We start from the raw sequence: 19,196 nt of genomic DNA, 5'->3' as shown, positions 1-19,196 counted from the left end.
CAACTCGCAGTTTTTCTATATATTTAAGACTTACCGGCTTAGCTAAATAAATGTGATTGAGGAAGACAAAATGAAATACAGAAAGATTATAATTTCTTGGTGTATGACGAGCTGTCTAAGGTATAATTTAACACCTGGCTGAAAAGCAACATGTCACTGCCCTCTATGGTTGAAAGTTTCAAGTGTGTTTCACCTCTGATGGGTGTGGGCAGAAGTGTGCACCTGTAACCCACACCCAACAGTGATGTCATGGTGTACTGATACACCCCCTTCAGTACACTTCTAAATAATTGCAGCAAAGGTCAAAAGGACTGGAAGTCATCAAAAACAAAATGTTCAGGGCGTGTTTAAGTTCCATGTATTATGTGATAATAAATCTGATTTTTATATATATATCCATCCATCCATCCATCTTCTTCCACTTATCCGGTAGCGGGTCGCGGGGGTAGCAGCTCCAGCAGGGGACCCCAAACTTCCCTTTCCCGAGCCACATTAACCAGCTCCGACTGGGGGATCCCGAGGCGTTCCCAGGCCAGGTTGGAGATATAATCCCTCCACCTAGTCCTGGGTCTTCCCCGAGGTCTCCTCCCAGCTGGACGTGCCTGGAACACCTCCTTAGGGAGGCGCCCAGGGGGCATCCTTACCAGATGCCCGAACCACCTCAACTGGCTCCTTTCGACGCGAAGGAGCAGCGGCTCTACTCCGAGCTCCTCACGGATGACTGAGCTTCTCACCCTATCTCTAAGGGAGACGCCAGCCACCCTCCTGAGGAAACCCATTTCGGCCGCTTGTACCCTGGATCTCGTTCTTTCGGTCATGACCCAGCCTTCATGACCATAGGTGAGGGTAGGAACGAAAACTGACCGGTAGATTGAGAGCTTTGCCTTCTGGCTCAGCTCTCTTTTCGTCACAACGGTGCGATATATATATATATATATATATATATATATATATATATATATATATATATATATATATATATATATATATATATATATATATATATAAACTAATAGGACTACTACAATGACCCATACACAGAATGCAATTTATATACTGTAGCACTGTATCTTGCACAAAAATTATTCTTTTATTTGTGTACATTAAATGTACGTGTGTTGGCTGCAATTTTAACTTAGAAGATACTCGGGAGGGGAATATCATTGTCAATCTATTTTATATTCTGTGCTCAGAGTAACGATATCATCAAAACTATTCATGCCACGGAGACATCCTTATCCATATGAGTGGTATTGGAGCTTTGAGGACTAAAAATGATTTCAAAGTTGCGAGGCTCCCAAAGTGTTGCTTCTGTAACTGCATGCCATTGCTGTGATTAGGAGGGTGGGACAGATAGGATGAACTTAATGAAGTTTATACAATCCATTTACTCCTATGCCTGAAAGTGGGACCAACTTCCTGCCACTTTGAGAATGTTGGTTAGGGCTGATTTGCTACTCTGAGATCCTTGATAACTATGGACCAATCAAAAATAATCCAATATAATCAATCTAAAAAAAAAAAAACAGGAAACAAACAATCCCTATTCATGCTCTCTGACCATGTTAGTGTTTTGAGGACCCCCCCCCCCCACACACACACACACGCACGCACGCACACACACACACACACACACACACACACACACACACACACACACACACACACACACAAGTTTAGCCCCTAATGAACAATTAGAGATAAGAGGCTGGGCTTTTAGTGCTAATGTAGCCAAGGTAGGGTAATATGATGCCTTTAGGCTGATAACACTGTGTGTGTGTGTGTGTGTGTGTGTGTGTGTGTGTGTGTGTGTGTGTGGTCTGATAACTGTCCCTGGCTGAGAAACAATCATATCAGAGAGAAAAAGCCCAGCTGCATTAAAGCCCACTGGATGGCTGAGAAATAGCAATATTGCTCCCACTGTCTTGGATACATTTTAGTGGTTTAAATATATTTCACATCAAAGCAAACGCAACATACTCCATCTATATTAGTCTGAATGTTATGTCATGCGCTGCTGCCATATTTTCAATTCCTTTTCTTGTCCCTGTCTTCCTTCGTTGTCACATGTTATTTCTTTCAAAAGAAGATGTGTAGTCAGAAGTATCTGATGTAGAAATTAAAAAGAGGATTAGGAAGACCCAAAACAAAGCTTAGACCTTGAAGAGGATAATAATTAAAAAATGATTCAATGTTGAAGGGCCAGATGCTCGATGTTGAAGGAAACGCTAAGAACAAAGAAGTAAAAGGGTGGAGTAGTCCATCCAGGAGCTTTGTGCTGAGCCACAGATGGCTGCTGCTGAAGTAAAGTCCATGGCTTCAAAATCAAATTAACGTGATTGAGTTATAGATATAACAAGTAGAGAGCTGCTCGATGCAGCGTCGAAATGTACGTCTGGATGTAGGCTCTACACATACACTCAAGTGAAGATAATTCTGTGGTTCCAGTTTGTTGTGAATCTCCTCAAAGCTGGTCTTCACCAGTCATATAGGCTGCTATGTATCTGGATCCTTCTGGGTCCTTGATTGTCAAAAAGCACGGACTGTACACTCCCTTATTCACGGTAAATGTAGGTTAAAGGCTATGAATATCACTATATATTACTTTTTCCAACAGCCATTTTATTATTCAGTATTTGTAGGAAAGAAAAGCAGCCCTGTTAGTACTCCTCTTTGGACCTGTGAGTGCTAACACACTGCTGACTAACCTTCTGGAGACTCCTGCTGCCCTCTGGAGGACATCAGTGCACATGACCACAACTTAACAATCAATTGTACAGGAGCACCAATTCTGTGGGCCATATCATGTGATTGCCCTGAGGTTAAAGAAAAATTCCAACTTGGCATATTTCCCATGAATGTGGCTATTGTGATTACATGGCTGATGGTAACTTTGCAGTTTCCCCCTCCGCTGGGAGACGAGGAGTCGCGCAAAGCCTACAAGTCCTACCACATTATGATTATTTGCACCATCAACTCATGTAAAAAATATTTTAACAATTAAAAGGTACAATATGTAACATTTCTGCATTAAAATGTCTAAAAACGGCCATACCTATGTTATATATTGTTTTGAGTTGTGTAGTTATACTATCCCAAATGTTTCCACCAAATGTCAAACCCAGAAAAATCTGTTATTTTATTTCTGACATGGGACGTTTCTTTTAGTCGCCCGACAGTGGCGTCATATAACCTTTCACCATCTAGTTACTCGTTACTTCCGTCAAAACACGGGCACCCAGATGATACGTTCCGAGAGTAATTGTAAATCATACAATGTCACAGAAAAAAAATACTAGCCACAAGGCATCATTTTATGATTAATTACATGCCACTTTGCAACACAGTAATACAGCAGAGATCTTATTTACTGATACATACACACATACATCAGTATTGATCCAGCTTAACGTTACTACAATGTGCCGGTTGACAAGTAGCTAACGTTAATGCTAATGCTTGGTGGATAACATTATAGGGTTACAACATCGTTCAGCATGCTCATAAAGTTATTAGTAGTATGATTGTTTTGACCACGGATAAAAGCAGCACTGGGCTAACCCACAAATGAGTTCACCAGTAACGTTAGCCTATAGACAGACGACTAATCTAATGCTAATTTAGCCAGCTAGCACACCCCGGTCTGTCTGCCTCACTCCCCTGGCGTAAAGAGACTTCATTCGGTATGAGAGCTGACAACAACCCCGGGACATGTAGCAATAGCTAGTTACCGTTAGCCCCTAGCCAGCCAACAGCCAGCCACTATCATTACAGCAACCTGTACCCGGCCAGCACTTAACTCCAGTACCGGGTGCTTACTAGGCTAACGGCAGTTTAATGAAGCGTCGGGAAACAGAGAATATCAGACCCAGGCATCCTAGTCACAACGGCGGCCATCCATAGCTACTTCTCCGTTAGCGGTGTTCGTGCCGAAAATCTCCTCCCTGCCGAATTTCTCCCCCCTTCGCATTTAGCTGTCTTTACAGTTAGCTAAATCAACCCGACAGAAGGTGGGTTAAGCACCAAAACGAATAGTTAAGATTACAGAAAAGTGAAAGGGGAGATCATTCCGGGCAGCTGGGAGATCTCCTGCTGCCGACAACGGCCATCGAACGTCCTCGCCGTCCCGGAGATTCCCCCAGCAATCTCCACCCACACCCGTCTCTCAGCCTCGTTGAGTAGCTAGCTAGCGTTACAACAAACCACGTCTGCCTGGTGTTGAAACCATCCAAAAGGTGACATTGACATGTGAAATATATTGTGATAGTGTGGTTTTAGCTGCTGGCTAATGTTAGCTTGCTGGCTCACTAGCTAACTGGTCAGCTACCAATACAGATCAAATCAAGAAAAACGTAATTATGTTGGGGAAAATGCAGCTATTTTATTAGAATGACATGAATAAACATTGCTAAACGTAACGTGAATAAACTTTGAATGGGTACAATCGTCCGTGAACAGATGCATTCTAACCAGCGAAGGTGTTTAACAATAAAAACTACTACTCCCATAATTCCATGCAACTTCCCAATGTCATCAAAAGTCTGTGTTTACAATCCATTGTTTTGGTTGAGAGACCCCTAGCGGCAGAAAGTTACATATTGTACATTTAATTAATTAATCATTTACTGCATAAAATGTCCAAACTAATAACGATGTGTTAAAATGACTTAATGAAAACAGAAAAAAGCACATTTAAACTGCAGCAAAGATGTCAGAGCCTCTAGGGTCATGCTTGTGAAGCTGATTCACTTTTCTGTTATTGGTATGCAGTGGAAATTCATTGACCAGCCAGGAAATTAGAATGTGAATATATTATTCACTAAAGTGATACTCTTTGATAATACTGGCATTGTCAACCAGCACTGGTTCGACGTGACCCAATCAACATTTCGCATTAGTCAATATAAAGAGCATATCTAATGTGCCATTTTTAGTGTTTCATCACAATCTACCATGAAGATGAATATAGTAGGCATACAGTACAGTATATTATAAAACCATTATGTACCCACGCTGAAAGAGAGAAGGCTTTTATATTCATGCCATATCAAAGTATCAGCAGCCATGCAAGAAATAGACATAACAACAGGAATCCCCCACCCCATATGATGAAACCCAATACTACTGACCTGCAATGACTACTACCTTTGTTAGCTTTTCTAATTTCTGTTGCGAGAGCAACAAAAGTATCGAAGAAGTGTAGATTAAACCCTGTGGTAATGTTTAAGGTTTGTGCTGATACTGGTTTGCATGATATTGTACATGTGTTCCTGTTATTCTGTCCACCCATAGTATATGATTTGAATGCTTCAGAGATCAAAATCCCACTATGATTATACTTATCACACCTGGATGCTGTCAGATGTGTTAGTAATACTTACAAGGGATTGTGTGTCTGTATTTTGGATTGTTTTATCATCACAGTCATCCATGTCCACAGATGTTGTTTCTGTCTGCAAACGGAAGGCACAGCTAACATGCAGCATTCAAATGTTCAGCCATGCATTTAGCCTGCCTCGGCTATAAATCTGAATAAGTATGAACGGCATGCACCACTCAAGGTTAGCTTGCAGATTATAACACAACCTCATATTTCTCATGGCACTTCCGCAAATAAGTCACTGCTAAACTTTGTGGAGAGTTATGATAACATTAAAGCTGCACTTAATTCAATGATTCCAATGTAATATTGTGTATTTAGGACCAATGTCAACTTTAAGAAAATAAAACATAATTACACTAGGGCTGGGCAATATATTGATGTTATATCGATATTGTGATATGAGACTAGATATTGTCTTAGATTTTGGATATCGTAATATCGTAATATGGTAAGTGTTGTCTTTTCCTGGTTTTACAGGCTGCATTACAGTAAAGTGATGTAATTTTCTGAACTTACCAGACTGTTCTAGCTGTTCTATTATTTACCTTTACCCACTAAGTCATTAAATCATTTCTGGTGATTATTTATCAAAAATCTCATTGTGTAAATAACATTTTGTTAAAGCACCAATAGTCAACCATACAATATCGTCACAATATCGACATTGAGATATTTGGTCAAGAATATCGTGATATTTGATTTTCTCTTTATCGCCCAGCCCTAAATTACACTGGTGAAAGTAAAATTATTAAATAGTGAGATGAATACAAAAACAAAAACAAATTGTCAAAAAAACAGCAACAGATCTGGAGTCTTACCTTGGTTTTCCTCCTGCTGAACTGGAAGATACCCAGGAGGCCTTTTTTCTGCGCTCTGCCCAAACTGTTACTACTGGAGTCGATGGAGTCTACAAAAAGAAAAAGAGGAAGGGGAGAAGAAAAGTATAGTGTCAGTGCCTAATAAACGCAAAGCAAAGAAGTCAGGTTAATTCTTAGAAAATGTTCATGAGGAATTAAATAGAAATAAGTGACAAATGATCCCGGCATGCATAGGTTAGTTAGGTTAACAACAAAACTCAGAGTGGGATTGCCATGACAGTAAATACTGTGCATTCACAGCGCACTCTCACATACTGTATAAGCCAATTTGGTTTGATTAATATGATATCCAATATATTTATTTATATATTTGTGTGCACTTTTTTGGAATGGTCTACATACTATTATACTGTAATAAATAATAATAATGTAGGCCATTCCAAAAAGTGCACACAAATAAAGTACAAGTATAAGTTAATACTCCACCTGTTTTCATTCACAAAGAACTGAATAGAAACATCCGCTAAGTTTCGTCAGCAGAGGGCCCTATAGCTTTTCTCAAAAACCACCTTTAACCTTCACAGTCTACAAAAAAGTAAGAATACTAGAATGCAGAGCTATGCTACTGAGTTATTTGGATTCTGAAAAAGCAGAAGCAAACAAAGTTATAATAAGTCATTTCAAAATGACCGGCATTTATGATGTAGTATCAAAATTACAATGTCACTAAACCAAAAAAGACGGGTTGGCTAACAAGCAGTAAAAAAATAAATAAATAACAGGGTTAATAAGCAGACAGCTATACGTTGGGTTAAACAGCAACATTTGGTCGGCACCAGCAAAACTAAGACAAACAAGACTTATTATGACTAATACCTGAGTAGTTAAGAGCGGGCGCAGAAGCCATTTTAGGCTGGAGAACTGGAAAACAACAAAGTTTAAAAACATATGAAATCATATATGGAAAACTGACCTGCATCAAAAATATTCAATCAATCAATCTGTTGTATTTGCACTTCTGTAGCACCACAACTCAGCAGGTAGTGTTTCACTAGAAGGAAGAAACACTTTGTGCATTTTAACTAATCATGACACAAACTAAACCATTTGTAGATTTCCCTTGATAACCCAGGTAACATATCCTTCATGATAACAGTGACAGGTTGAATACCAAAATATAACCATTATATAGTAGTATTTGACCTTAGAAAAGCATAATGTTATAAACGTTCTTGCTTATATCCTTCATGACCATAAACCACAAGCTTTTCCTCTGAGATCACCCTCTGTGACTAAACCAATATCTATAAATATCACTGGGTGTGGTATTTTATTATGGTAGTAAACCATAATATCAGATCTTAGACCATAATTCAACTTCCTACTAGATATAGGATGACGTATTCTAATTATTGTACCCCCAGGGACAAATTATATTTACCAAGGTTCATTTAGATGAGATTTTAGAGTACATATAATAAGAAACACAACACAAGCTTATATTTTTGTTCATGCAGTGTCGTACCTTTTGCTGGTTCAACCAATATTGACTCGGACTGCATAGAACTTTATGTCAACAAAGATTTAAATGCTAGTCATGCTGTACAGCAGAATACAATGTTATTCGGGTTTGTGTCTCATTGCACCAAATCCTTTTTAATAAGCTCATACTGGCTAGGTTTGCATGAGAGCCATACGTTACTCAGCTTCCTGTTTAGGCACAATATATCTCTTATTCTTTTACTTTATTTGATCTTTTATTACAGATTTAACACCATACAATCGTGGGTGTGGATAAGAAAACCAGCATTTGTGCTCACTCGCGTACTGTCTCTAAACAGGCATCACATGACATAGAATGAAGAAACATTATATAAGTTCTCGGTTGTGCAACTTTCTTATTCTGACCATGCATATATACTTTTGCTTCATTTGCCTAACACTGCCTTTTTATGGTGGCTAAAGATAAAGCAGTCAAATTTGTAGTATAGTTAAAACGTCCCTAATTTCACAGAATATGTATCCATTTGTTTGTATTTGCATTCATACATTTTTTAAAAGATACTAATAGCATATGCTACAGTAATTGCTTTGGGGATGATATTCATTCGTAAGCCAACATCAGGTATGTGATATGACTCAATAGCTGGACGAGCCAAGGCACCTATCAGTATACATGATGACGTCTTTCCTTTTTTGCTTTACACTAACTTAAGAACATTAGCATAAACCAAGGCTGGGCTCTATTCATTTTTATTTCATTGAATCAAACAAAAGGGATTTCCTTCAAAATAACTATACAAATGTCATATAAATAACTATTTTTCCCATTAACATCTATAAATTAGCAAATTATTTTATTATTTAAAAATGTAGCTCTGTTATGGGAATTTCAGTTTCAATATACATTGAACCCCAAATATAAAATAACAGACAGAATCAAGTGGTTAAGGTTTACCTAGACTCTGATCGTGTACGTAGAGCTCCTTGATCCCCAGCTCTATCAGAGATTTGTCCAGTGGCAACTCGTGGCGACTGATGCTGTCCTTCAGGAGCAGGACATGTGCAGGGTCAAACTCACACTTGTCACAGATGACCGGTATCAGAGCCTGGAGTGGTACCAACGGATTGACCCGTACCACTGCCTTCTGGCTGCCGTGGTAGTTCACCATCAAACGCACTGTTTTCTGATACAGAGGAGGGGAGAATGGTAGCGAAAAAATGAGACATTACTGTAATGTCTAACACGGTTAATTAGGGCACAATGTTGTGGCCACTGGAGAAATCTTTCCATTCTGCAGTCACAAAACAGGGATTTGATTATTTAAGCGGTTCAATGACAACCATTATAATCAACGAATAGATCTTGAACATAATAGCCAAAGACACATGTGGAAAGGAGAGGAGCAGAGAGAGAGAAAGACATCCAAACACGCAAAGACACTTCAATGAGTAACTTAGGGTTAGACTTTGGTTGCTGACAAAAAAAAGGAAAATTTTATAGAATACAGATGATGATGATGATGATGGTGGTGTGTGTGTGTGTGTGTGTGTGTGTGTGTGTGTGTGTGTGTGTGTGTGTGTGTGTGTGTGTGTGTGTGTGTGTGTGTGTGTGTGTGTGTGTGTGTGTGTGTGTGTGTGTGTGTGTGTATTTAAGTTGCCAATCCTACACATAGTGTTCTATTATGGAAACCAGATGTGCCACTCTGTACAGCAGTCTTTATCACTAAGTGGTTCACATCAGCCTCTATAAAAAACACACTCACAAGTCAAGAGCCTGAAGAATTCATAAAGTGCTTCTTTATTTGGTGGCTCTTCAGTGACTTATGTATTTCAAGTAAAGAGACATTCAAAGTTATGAATCACTTCACTACAGATAAAAGTTGCTTTAAATACATGAAAGCACTCAGAGTGCAGGCTTCTGCTAAGGTCTTATAACTTCCTCAGTAAGCCATTAGTTTAGCAGTCAAAACTGTTGTTGATAGATGACAAAATAGTCATACTATACAGTAAGAGGTAGTACAGTAGGAGTCCTTTGTTAATTCAAAAGTTGGGTGACGTGGTTGGTTGTGCTCAACTTTTGGGAGTGCGTGTGTATGTACCAAAATCTTTTGTTAATCTCACCAGTAGTTTTCCAGGGATTGGTTACAGACAGATAAACTGACAGGTGCAGGCAATGACATACAGTATCTCTGCATCTTGATGGAGGTATTACTTTATCACAATCAAAAATAAGCTTCTACTGTCAGGTCAGCGGTTTACTCCAAAAGTTAGTATGCATTTTTCGGGGTCCAAAACATAATTGCATAACAATACATCAACCTTAAGCGGTAAAGTCTACTGCTAAAAAAGTTTTAAAAGTTGAGAATCATTACAATTTTACAGTAATATCAAATTACGGTGTTTAATACAGACTACCGTCCGTCATTATTTCTATTTCTGTTCAGGTACCAAGCTGGTACCAACATTATACTGATGTTAAATTGTATTGCATTTTACTACCATTTTGTTTCTTATATTTGCTCACCCCATTCATATCAATGAGGGTAGGTTTATTATTAGAAACACCTCAAAGTGGGCGGGTTGGCTCAGTGGGCACATATACGGAGGTTTATGCCACGACGCAAGGGTCCAGGGTTCGAATCCGACCTGTGACGATTTTCTGCATGTCTATCCCTCTCTATCCCCTTTCTCACCTAGCTGTCCTGTCAACATTAAAGGCGTAAAAGCCCCAAAAAATAATCTTTAAAAAAAAGAAAGAAACACCTCAAACTATAACATATTACAGTTCAACAGCACTGCAAACTATAGTCTCCAAAATGATCAGCAATTTGAATCAACTCCTTTCTCAAACTGTTAACAAAAACTGAACATTATGACCTTTATGCAGGTACGATATATTGCAGGGCTGTCGTATTAGACTGGATTCATTTTAGTCGAGTGTATCTAAAAAACTGTGTACCGAGTGTTCAGTAAATCACACTTAAATAATTTCATTTCAAAGCTGAGACTGGTGGTACAATGAAAAAACAGATAAAACATAGAAGAGGGATGAGTGAAGGCAGTGTCTGAAATAGTGTCATTCTCTGGCCTGAGGCCAGGCGGGGTCGAAGGGAGAGAGAGCAGCCACTGAGCCCTGAGAAGAGCAGAGAAATAATGCATGGTAACTAAAGGTAAGGCACTCATCAAATATTCAAACTGTAGGAGGAGAGCAGAGGAGAGGCAGAGAAAAAGGGAGAGACAAAGAGTTCAGTTAGGCAGGTAAGTTGTAAAAACAGATGACCACAAGAGTGGTGATAAAGATTTACAAAAAAAGGCACACTTAGACCGAAAAACCAGTGGATAAGAACTGACTCCAATGTCATGCTAGGCCAGTTAATCCCCACTGGCTTCCTACCTTAGCATGGGCCCTTACAGGTTTCACTGGCCTTGCTTTCTGCCAGCATTCAGTGGTAAAAAGGTAAAGGAGGAGGGACGCACATTACATAGGGCTACAGGGTAAGGAACTATGCAGACTGCACAACTATAGCATTCTGGACTACGTTAATCTGCATTACAAAAAAACATGGGTAGCTTGTTATCATGTACACTCTTATTATTTAATTTGCATTCATTTGTTAATACATTATCTCTGTCTCAAAACACACAAGAATCCAAGCCTAACTAACTTAATTTCAGGAGGTTATAAATATGCTGTGACATACATACAATTCTAAATACAAAGCACACATGACAAAAAAAACATCCAGAACACACAATTAGGCTCTACTGGAACTCACCTCTGGCACTTTGGGCGCTGGTCTGCGCACCACTTTCTCCTCCCAGACTTTCTCCTTGATGAGGACACAGGCCACGTTGAGGGAGCCCAGCAGAGCGTTGGGCTTGAACCCCAAAGTGTGGCCCTCGGGCGATAGCAGCTCCAGGGTGTGTAGTGCTGGATTCAGGTGGTAGCGACTACACAGCTCGACCAGCAGGTCCATCAGCGCCTTACTGCGGGAGGGAGAAAGAGAGAGAAGGGGGAGGGGGGAGAGAGAAAGTGAAAGAGAGGGAGGAAGAGGGTGGAGAGGAAGGAGGACGGGGCAGGTGAGAAGATAGGGTTACGAAGCCTACCTAGCTTTAGCTCTGCTAAAGAGAATAGTAATTACTTACATAAAACAAAACAGAGACATACTTATACCTTATGTGCTTAATAGGGATGGCTAATTGATAGACACACAGGATATGATTTTAAACGCTGTCTTGATTCCTCCTGTATGAATATTTCTTAGTTATTTTGGAGTTAATGATGACAGGACTTTACGATGTGAAAATGTCCCTAACCACTGTGAAAACCCACTAAAGCAATCCATATGATGACAACAAAAAAAGTTTACTAGCCTACTTAAAAGTGTTATGGTCACAGCTAGATCACTCTTTAGTTACAATACTAACATTGACTGAAAAATGACATGTGTGAAGTTGTAAAAGGTACTAAAAGGTGAACATGAGCCTAAAACGACATTTTGATAAAAATGTTTTTTTGAAAAATACAAGAAACATTAGTATTAACCTGTTCTTAGTCTTACTTTTGCAGGAGAATTGAAAACAAAATGCCTAAAAACAACAACAGAAGGCAGGGAAGCCACTTATCATATACTGAAGATTTAATTTGTATGGTTTATCTAGACAGAAAATCTAGGGCTGTGACAAAAGATAGCGGCATAGAGAAATAATGACAGGCAAATTGCAGAGTACTTGTTGATATGACAAACTACTAATGTCCATTAAGCCACAGGAGAAGTCTGCTTCATTTTTGTGTGTCAATCCTCAGATAAAGAAACCAAGAGACAGTCTCCAATGTTCTCTGGGAACAGCCAGATCAGATGACAGAACTGAGAGAGATACCACTATAAAGGACACCATTGACAATCACTAACACAACATAAACCACAATCTGCAATCAACAGACCCAGTGTCCTCCTGTGTTACTATGTGCTTCATAAAATGATTTTGCACAACACAATCACTATAAAAAGAAATTATCCGATGTAGTATAAGGTATGTTACATTTAAACCTGTTAACCCCCAAGCGTGGTTCACATGGTGTAATTTGTTTCATAAAAGGCATGTTACGTAGCCAAGCATTGTTCATTCTTACTGAACTTTTTTTTTTTTTAAGATGATTTTTTTGGGCTTTTCTGCCTTTAATTTGATAGGACAGCTAGGTGAGAAAGGGGAGAGAGAGGGGGAAGACATGCAGTAAATTGTCACAGGTCGGATTCGAACCCTGGACCTCTGCGTCGAGGCATAAACCTCTCAGTAGAGATGTTCCGATACCGATACCAGTATCGGTATCGCCTCCGATACTGCCTAAAACGCTGGTATCGGTATCGGGAAGTACTGGAGTTTATGCACCGATCCGATACCATGTAATAAAGCCATAAAGAAAATCTATGTTAAAGTAGTTTATTTATGTTCTTTTTCCGTTATAACTGACTGTCAAACTAGATTAAAAAAAAGAAAGTTCTGTGGCATTCATTGTTTGTGTTTGTTTATGTTTCACAAAGAGTTTAACCTGAGCCAGACTGACAACAAAGATAGAAATCATATCACATCCATACAGGGATAGTAGTTGTTAAAACATAATAAAATATATGACACACTGGTATCGGATCAGTGCTCGTATGGGCCGATACGCAAGTTCAGGTATCAGAATCGGTATCGGGAAGCAAAAAATGGTATCGGACCATCTCTACCTCTCAGTATGTGTGCGCCTGCTCTACCCACTGAGCCAACCTAGTCTGCATCATAAAATTTCCCCACAAGTGATGTTACATGGATATCTGTTTGAGAAGATGCACAAGGCATCTAGATATAACTTTGATTTAGGGAGTTCAGGTTGGGTTAGGGTACATCAAGTTAAGAGCGTAAATTGTCTCCTGATTAAAATGTATGGTGTATCTTGAAGATGTTATTGCACATCAATGCAAAATTCTGGAGAAGCAAATTGTATACTATAAAGCTGCAATATTAGTGTAATACTATAATCTGATCTGTACTTTTACAAAATAAGCATAATTCCTACAATTCTCCTACTACAGAGCCACAAAAATGTTTTGAACTAAAAAAAATATTTTGAAATATGAGCACAAAACACTGTTTACTGTTTTTACATTATGTTTTAAGTAGGTATTCTTATCTGAATTTGCCTTGTTTAACTGTATCACAATAAATGAATTATTACAGTAAAGGTTGGGGTTGAACTATTATTTATTAGCTAATTATGACACATTTGTGTGTTTTTGACACCTTGGCCTTATCTTATCCATGACCATATGAACTATCACAGTATCAGGGACTAATGTTGTTACTGAGCAGTGCCAGAAAACAAACACAGCCAATCTGAAGCTCAAATGCAACATACATTTTTTTCCCCAAAATGATCTAGAATATGGTTAACATCCTTTTGAAATAGTTATAAGGAATGGCAGGCAGTTTGAAAAGGTTACAAAAGTGTAGAAAGTTCCCGTTTTACTACTAGTCAGAAGTAGCACAGAGACGTCTACTGTCTTTGGTTATTAAAAGAGCACCTTATTGTTCTTTACTAGGGAGGCATCCCTGATTTTCTGCCCCAAAGGAGAGGGCCTCATTAGAGGCAGAGAGCATTAGCAGGACAGCCTTTAGTCCGGCAACCCTGTGGGACAAAGCTTGTGCCAAGACTTGGAATGGGACCCCTTGACAAGGCCCCACTGGTACAGCGGCAAACGGGTCTAATACTGTTTGTCTGGTGACAGGCCAATAAAGGTCACAACATACAGTAAAATAATATGGGTCAGCTAGGCAATAGCTAAGATATAGATATAAATAATTTAATGTAGATATGGATGGATGGACATTTGCAGTCAAACGACACAGTATTCAGGTGCAAGACATTTGGTTACGAGACATTTTACAGCCAAATGCAATATAAAAACAATGCATACTAAGCCAAAACCATTGGAAAAGGAGCGCTACATTCAGAGTAAATGTGTGCCCCTCTCTGTCCTCTCACCTGCCATCCTCAGTTACAGAAGTCTGGTATCCCTGTGGTAGGGTTAGCTGTAAATCCACAGTGGGCCTAAGCATGTTCTCCTTGGCGTCCATGCCTGATGTCCCTCCCCCATCAGGTACAGCGTTTCTGAAGATGTGGCGTGGGGCGGGTAGAGGGACCTGTGGCGGAGGGGGGGCACGTGCCTTCATTTTTCTCCTGGATGATGACAATGGCAAAGACACACAGAGGATAATAATATGAACTATTTAGTTGTTTGTTGTAGTATCCTATGTTGTACTAGGTTTTTCCATGAAGGGCACAGTATGTTAGGAAATAAACAGGCATTCATTTCACATGTTGTACTTGAGTATCGCATTTACAATTCATAAATCCATTCGTTATCTGATCCATCAAAAATACATGATGTTTTTTGATTAAGTCAAGTAAACAGTGTATCGCTTCTTTATCAAAACACCTTTTTCATCTGATGCAATTATTTACACATTCTGAGTCACTTTTAGCCATTCTTATTAAAACAAATTCAATTATGTAAATCATTTTGGTTCCCCTGAGTGATTTCTTTGCCTCGAGTTCAGATGTAGTTACACAGCACAACAGTCTAATGAAGACAGACCGCTGCCTCAGAAGCAGCCTGAATACCAATGACCTGTTTCTGTTTGTGACAACCTTTCTCTTCACTTCACTCAACACAGATTACATAATGGTCTACAGATATGCTGAGCTGACATCCTTTTGGATCTCAAGATGAACCAGCCCTGATCATCGGTTCCTAACACTCCTCTGAATAATAATTGAATAATTCATAATAACAGCCTTACTTTAACGAAAACAGCTTCCCTCATCAAATCTTATTTCATTAATGGGTAGTTTATTTAAAGACATACTCAGACAATGTAACAACAAGTAATACTAAAATGTGAACATTAGGTTGACCGAGTTGCAGCAGTCATGTGTTTTGAAACCATCTGATAAAATTTGAATTTTAGCATTCATTTTAGCATCAACTGTTTTTGTTGCATCAAAAACGACTTAAAGCAGCAATATTTAGAGAGTCATAAGGTATTTGGTTGGCTCAGGTGCATACTGTACCATGCATAAATTAAATCTGTTAATAAGAGAACCATAAAAACAGATAAGAATGCTAACCACACTCAAACCACAGCTCCTATGGGTGGAGATGTGGCAGATGTCAGTGACATGCTGGCGACAAGATGCCGCTATATGCACATTTGACTTCGGCTCAACCTAAACTGTACTTAGCCTGACACAGACAGCTGATTAGACAGAAATCAAACACTTAATTCTGCTAACAATGACACCAGCTATTCTATAGCACATATTTCAGTATGCACTCCCTCCCTGTCTTCAGAGCACAAATATTAGCCTTAGATAGCAAAAGAAAAACTCACGTCAAAAAAAAGTCCTTGTGTTGATTAAGTGTTCCAAAAGTGTTCTATATATCAGACTGTTTATAAATCCAGTTCCAATGATTAGGCACACTCTCAGAGAGAATGTGTGTGTGTTGAATCCAGTGGTGTATTATCCAGTATTCTTCAAGGTACTCCTGCCCAGTGTAAAGGCAAAAACATTACAGCAAAGGAAGATTGCACGTGAACATAGCCCAGTGAGTGGACTCTAACCTGGCTAAAGTTAACCATTAACAGCTAAGTCGGATATCAACAAACTCTCACCCACAAGACCCATATAGTGTCATTGACTTATTATGCAATGCAGAAAGCGGTTTTCTGTGGATACATCATGGCACAGGTTTGACAGCATTAATCATAATTCAGTCAGGAGTCTAATAATTTTTATTATTAACTGCAAGGTACTCTGACTAAAAGTGCATTTAAAAATATACCATTTACTCACAAGAAATAAAGAGAAGAAAATTATTTTTCCGAGAAGCTTAGAGACCTGTAAAAGTATGAGATTTGTGAAATGTTCTGGTGAGTCTGTGTTTTCGAAGGTAAACAGAACAGGGCTCTGTGGAACTGTGGGACTGTGGGACTGGGCCCCGGCCAGGCTTAACACAGTCAGCTAGTATCCTTCTCTCCCTCTCGCTTGCTGTTTGTCTCAGCGTAACATTTCACTCTGCCTCTCTCTCTTTCCCTCTTTCTAACATGCACAAAGACTCCTTTAGAAAAAGCCTCGTCTCCCACAGAGTTAGAATGAGCGAGCGTAAATGGAGAGAGAAAGAGTGAGAGAGTAAAGGAGCGGCAGGGAACGAAAAGCAGGAAACCCTGCTCCGACACAGGGGGGCAGTAAGTGCTGTGCTGCTACAGGGACTGAGTTACAAACGGGCTCACGCACACACACACACACGCACGCACGCGCGCGCGCACACGCACACACACACACACACACACACACACACACACACGGTTACTAATGGACCTTTCAGAACCACTCAGTTCTTTTCACTTGACTAAACAGCATTCACAAGCATTTCACTATGCTCTTTTAAGTCCTTGTTTAGGCTTGAGGTGTTTAAAACAAATAGATGCTGAATTCATCTCAAACAGCCGAAGGGGCTGTAGACTCGTGAGGTCTAAAATCACCCAGGACAACATGTGAGCAGCTATACAGTACAACAAAATGAACAAAGCACACTGCAAATTTGGAGTCCACAGTTTAGATAAAATATAATACAACAAAGAATAGCCTTTTGGTTAACTTATTTAATGGTAACATACACTAAAATCATCCTAGTCTCCCCAGTATATAATTTGCACAGCATTTCATGCTAATACTGGCATACAATATATAAATAATGTAAAAGCTTGCATTGTTAAAAAGTAGCGTTATTTTCTGAACATTACAGGTGAGTTGTGCATATCTTCCATCAGTCGCTACTCGCTACACTCAGTCGCTACTCGCTACACTCAGTCGCTACTCGCTACACTCAATGCTAATACAAAAATGTAGTCCCTGCAAGTAAAAAAAGGATGTATGTATTACATTGAATGGAAATTTGATTTATCCTATATTCCCCAGCAAAGAGAGGTTATTGAAATGATGCTCAAACAAAGATAAAGAGTATTTGTGGAAAGTAGTGTAGAAGCTGCTGTAAATATCCTAGAAGTGCATTCTCACTTCTGAGATAATGCTGGTTGCCAGCTATTATTGAACATGATATAATATAATAGTGCTAATGGTGGAGAATAATGTAGCAGCAAGACATGCTTGATTCAGGTGTATATGATGTCATTCTTAATGGAATAAACTGCAGGTCAATTTCCAAAACCCTGAGTGTGTCTTTAAGTCAGTGATACTCACAGTCTGGCTGGTGATTATAAGTGGGAAGGCTTTGATGCCGTGTTAACCCAATCAGACTGACATACAAAAGTTTTGACTAAATAAATGACAGTGTAAAATTAACAAAATCATTATTTAGACGAGGCAACACATTTTTCAAATACTAAGTAGACAAGAACAAGAATCTTACCAACATGGCGTTTAGTGCCAGTAAACAAAAACAGTATCTGTCAGTGTAATGTTTAAGTGGCTTGTTATAACCCTTTGTAGGTAGACAGAGTCTACCAGTCATCCTATTTTGCTGTCTGTGTGCTAGTCTCTTTAACAGATTAGTCTGAGTGGCTGCCTGTCTGTGTCTGCGTAAGTGCATTTACAGTGAGTGTGTGTATGTAAGGCAACTTCCTCCCTGACCCAAATACAACCATGCTCACTCCTGATCAAGGCACTTAGGTGTGTCTGAGTTCGACTGTGATTGTGTTTGTGCAAAGACACAGATCAGTGTGAATACGGGGAAAACGAAAACTGCACACATTCAAAATGGTCCCACAGAGAGATGGAAAAGGAGTCAGAAGATTTCAGGATGTAAGCAAAAATGAGTTGCTCTTCAAATTACAGGTTTGTTGAGATCACTGCACCGCTGCGTGTGTACAATACCAACCCATGAGCGTCACAGTCAGATTACTGTTGTGAGTTGACAAGTTAAATCACATAACACTGCTCAGACACACTGGAGACAACCTTGAGTATTTTGCTGAGGAAAGAAGTAACTGTCAGTGACTGTATTTATCCCAGCCGTGGAAACATGGCCTAAAAAGTTCCCACACTGGAAGGTCTTATACAAATAATGGAATATATTAGTTTATGCTCTGAACTGTGCTGTGACAGCACAACCCCCACCAAAACAAATTCCATTCACAAGTGGTCTGTTCTGCTTTCCCTACTGCCTTCTAATATTCTCTTGAGCATTAAAACTAATAATACAGATACATATTTAATTATTGTGTATTTGATATTTTACTCACTTTCTTAAGGATTTAATCAGCAATTCCAGTATAGTATGACCAATGGTCAGTCAGTATGTTACTGATACCTACAATGCAATGATATAGAATGCTACAAATGGGATTGCATGTGAAAAACAAAGACAGACAGACAGACAGACAGACTGGTCCACTCTGAACAAGAAAGTCTGCTGTGGATATAAATG

The 19,196-nt window shown here is 39.3% G+C and overlaps 1 protein-coding gene across 8 annotated transcripts in view; it reads right to left on the bottom strand.

Annotated features, from left to right (window-relative positions):
- cobl (cordon-bleu WH2 repeat protein) overlaps window positions 1–19,196 on the bottom strand; it is a 63,341-nt gene that overhangs the window by 31,081 nt on the left and 13,064 nt on the right. For 4 of the 8 annotated variants that reach the window (XM_031278254.2, XM_031278255.2, XM_031278260.2 and 1 more), the window contains 6 exons: window positions 14,732–14,926; window positions 11,481–11,691; window positions 8,660–8,888; window positions 7,078–7,122; window positions 6,202–6,290; window positions 5,382–5,453 (listed from right to left, as the gene is read on the bottom strand). In XM_031278254.2, coding sequence (XP_031134114.1) covers window positions 5,382–5,453; window positions 6,202–6,290; window positions 7,078–7,122; window positions 8,660–8,888; window positions 11,481–11,691; window positions 14,732–14,926 — 841 coding nt within the window. Of the gene's footprint in view, window positions 1–5,381; window positions 5,454–6,201; window positions 6,291–7,077; window positions 7,123–8,659; window positions 8,889–11,480; window positions 11,692–14,731; window positions 14,927–16,140; window positions 16,327–19,196 lie in introns of those variants that run through there. The other 4 variants (XM_031278257.2, XM_031278259.2, XM_031278258.2 and 1 more) reach the window with 4 other exon arrangements.

Source organism: Sander lucioperca, chromosome 10 (genome assembly GCF_008315115.2).
Source record: "Sander lucioperca isolate FBNREF2018 chromosome 10, SLUC_FBN_1.2, whole genome shotgun sequence".
NCBI classification, from domain to species: Eukaryota; Metazoa; Chordata; class Actinopteri; order Perciformes; family Percidae; genus Sander; species Sander lucioperca.
Note: the sequence above shows the minus strand (reverse complement) of the source record. Positions and strands in the feature narration are given on the sequence as shown.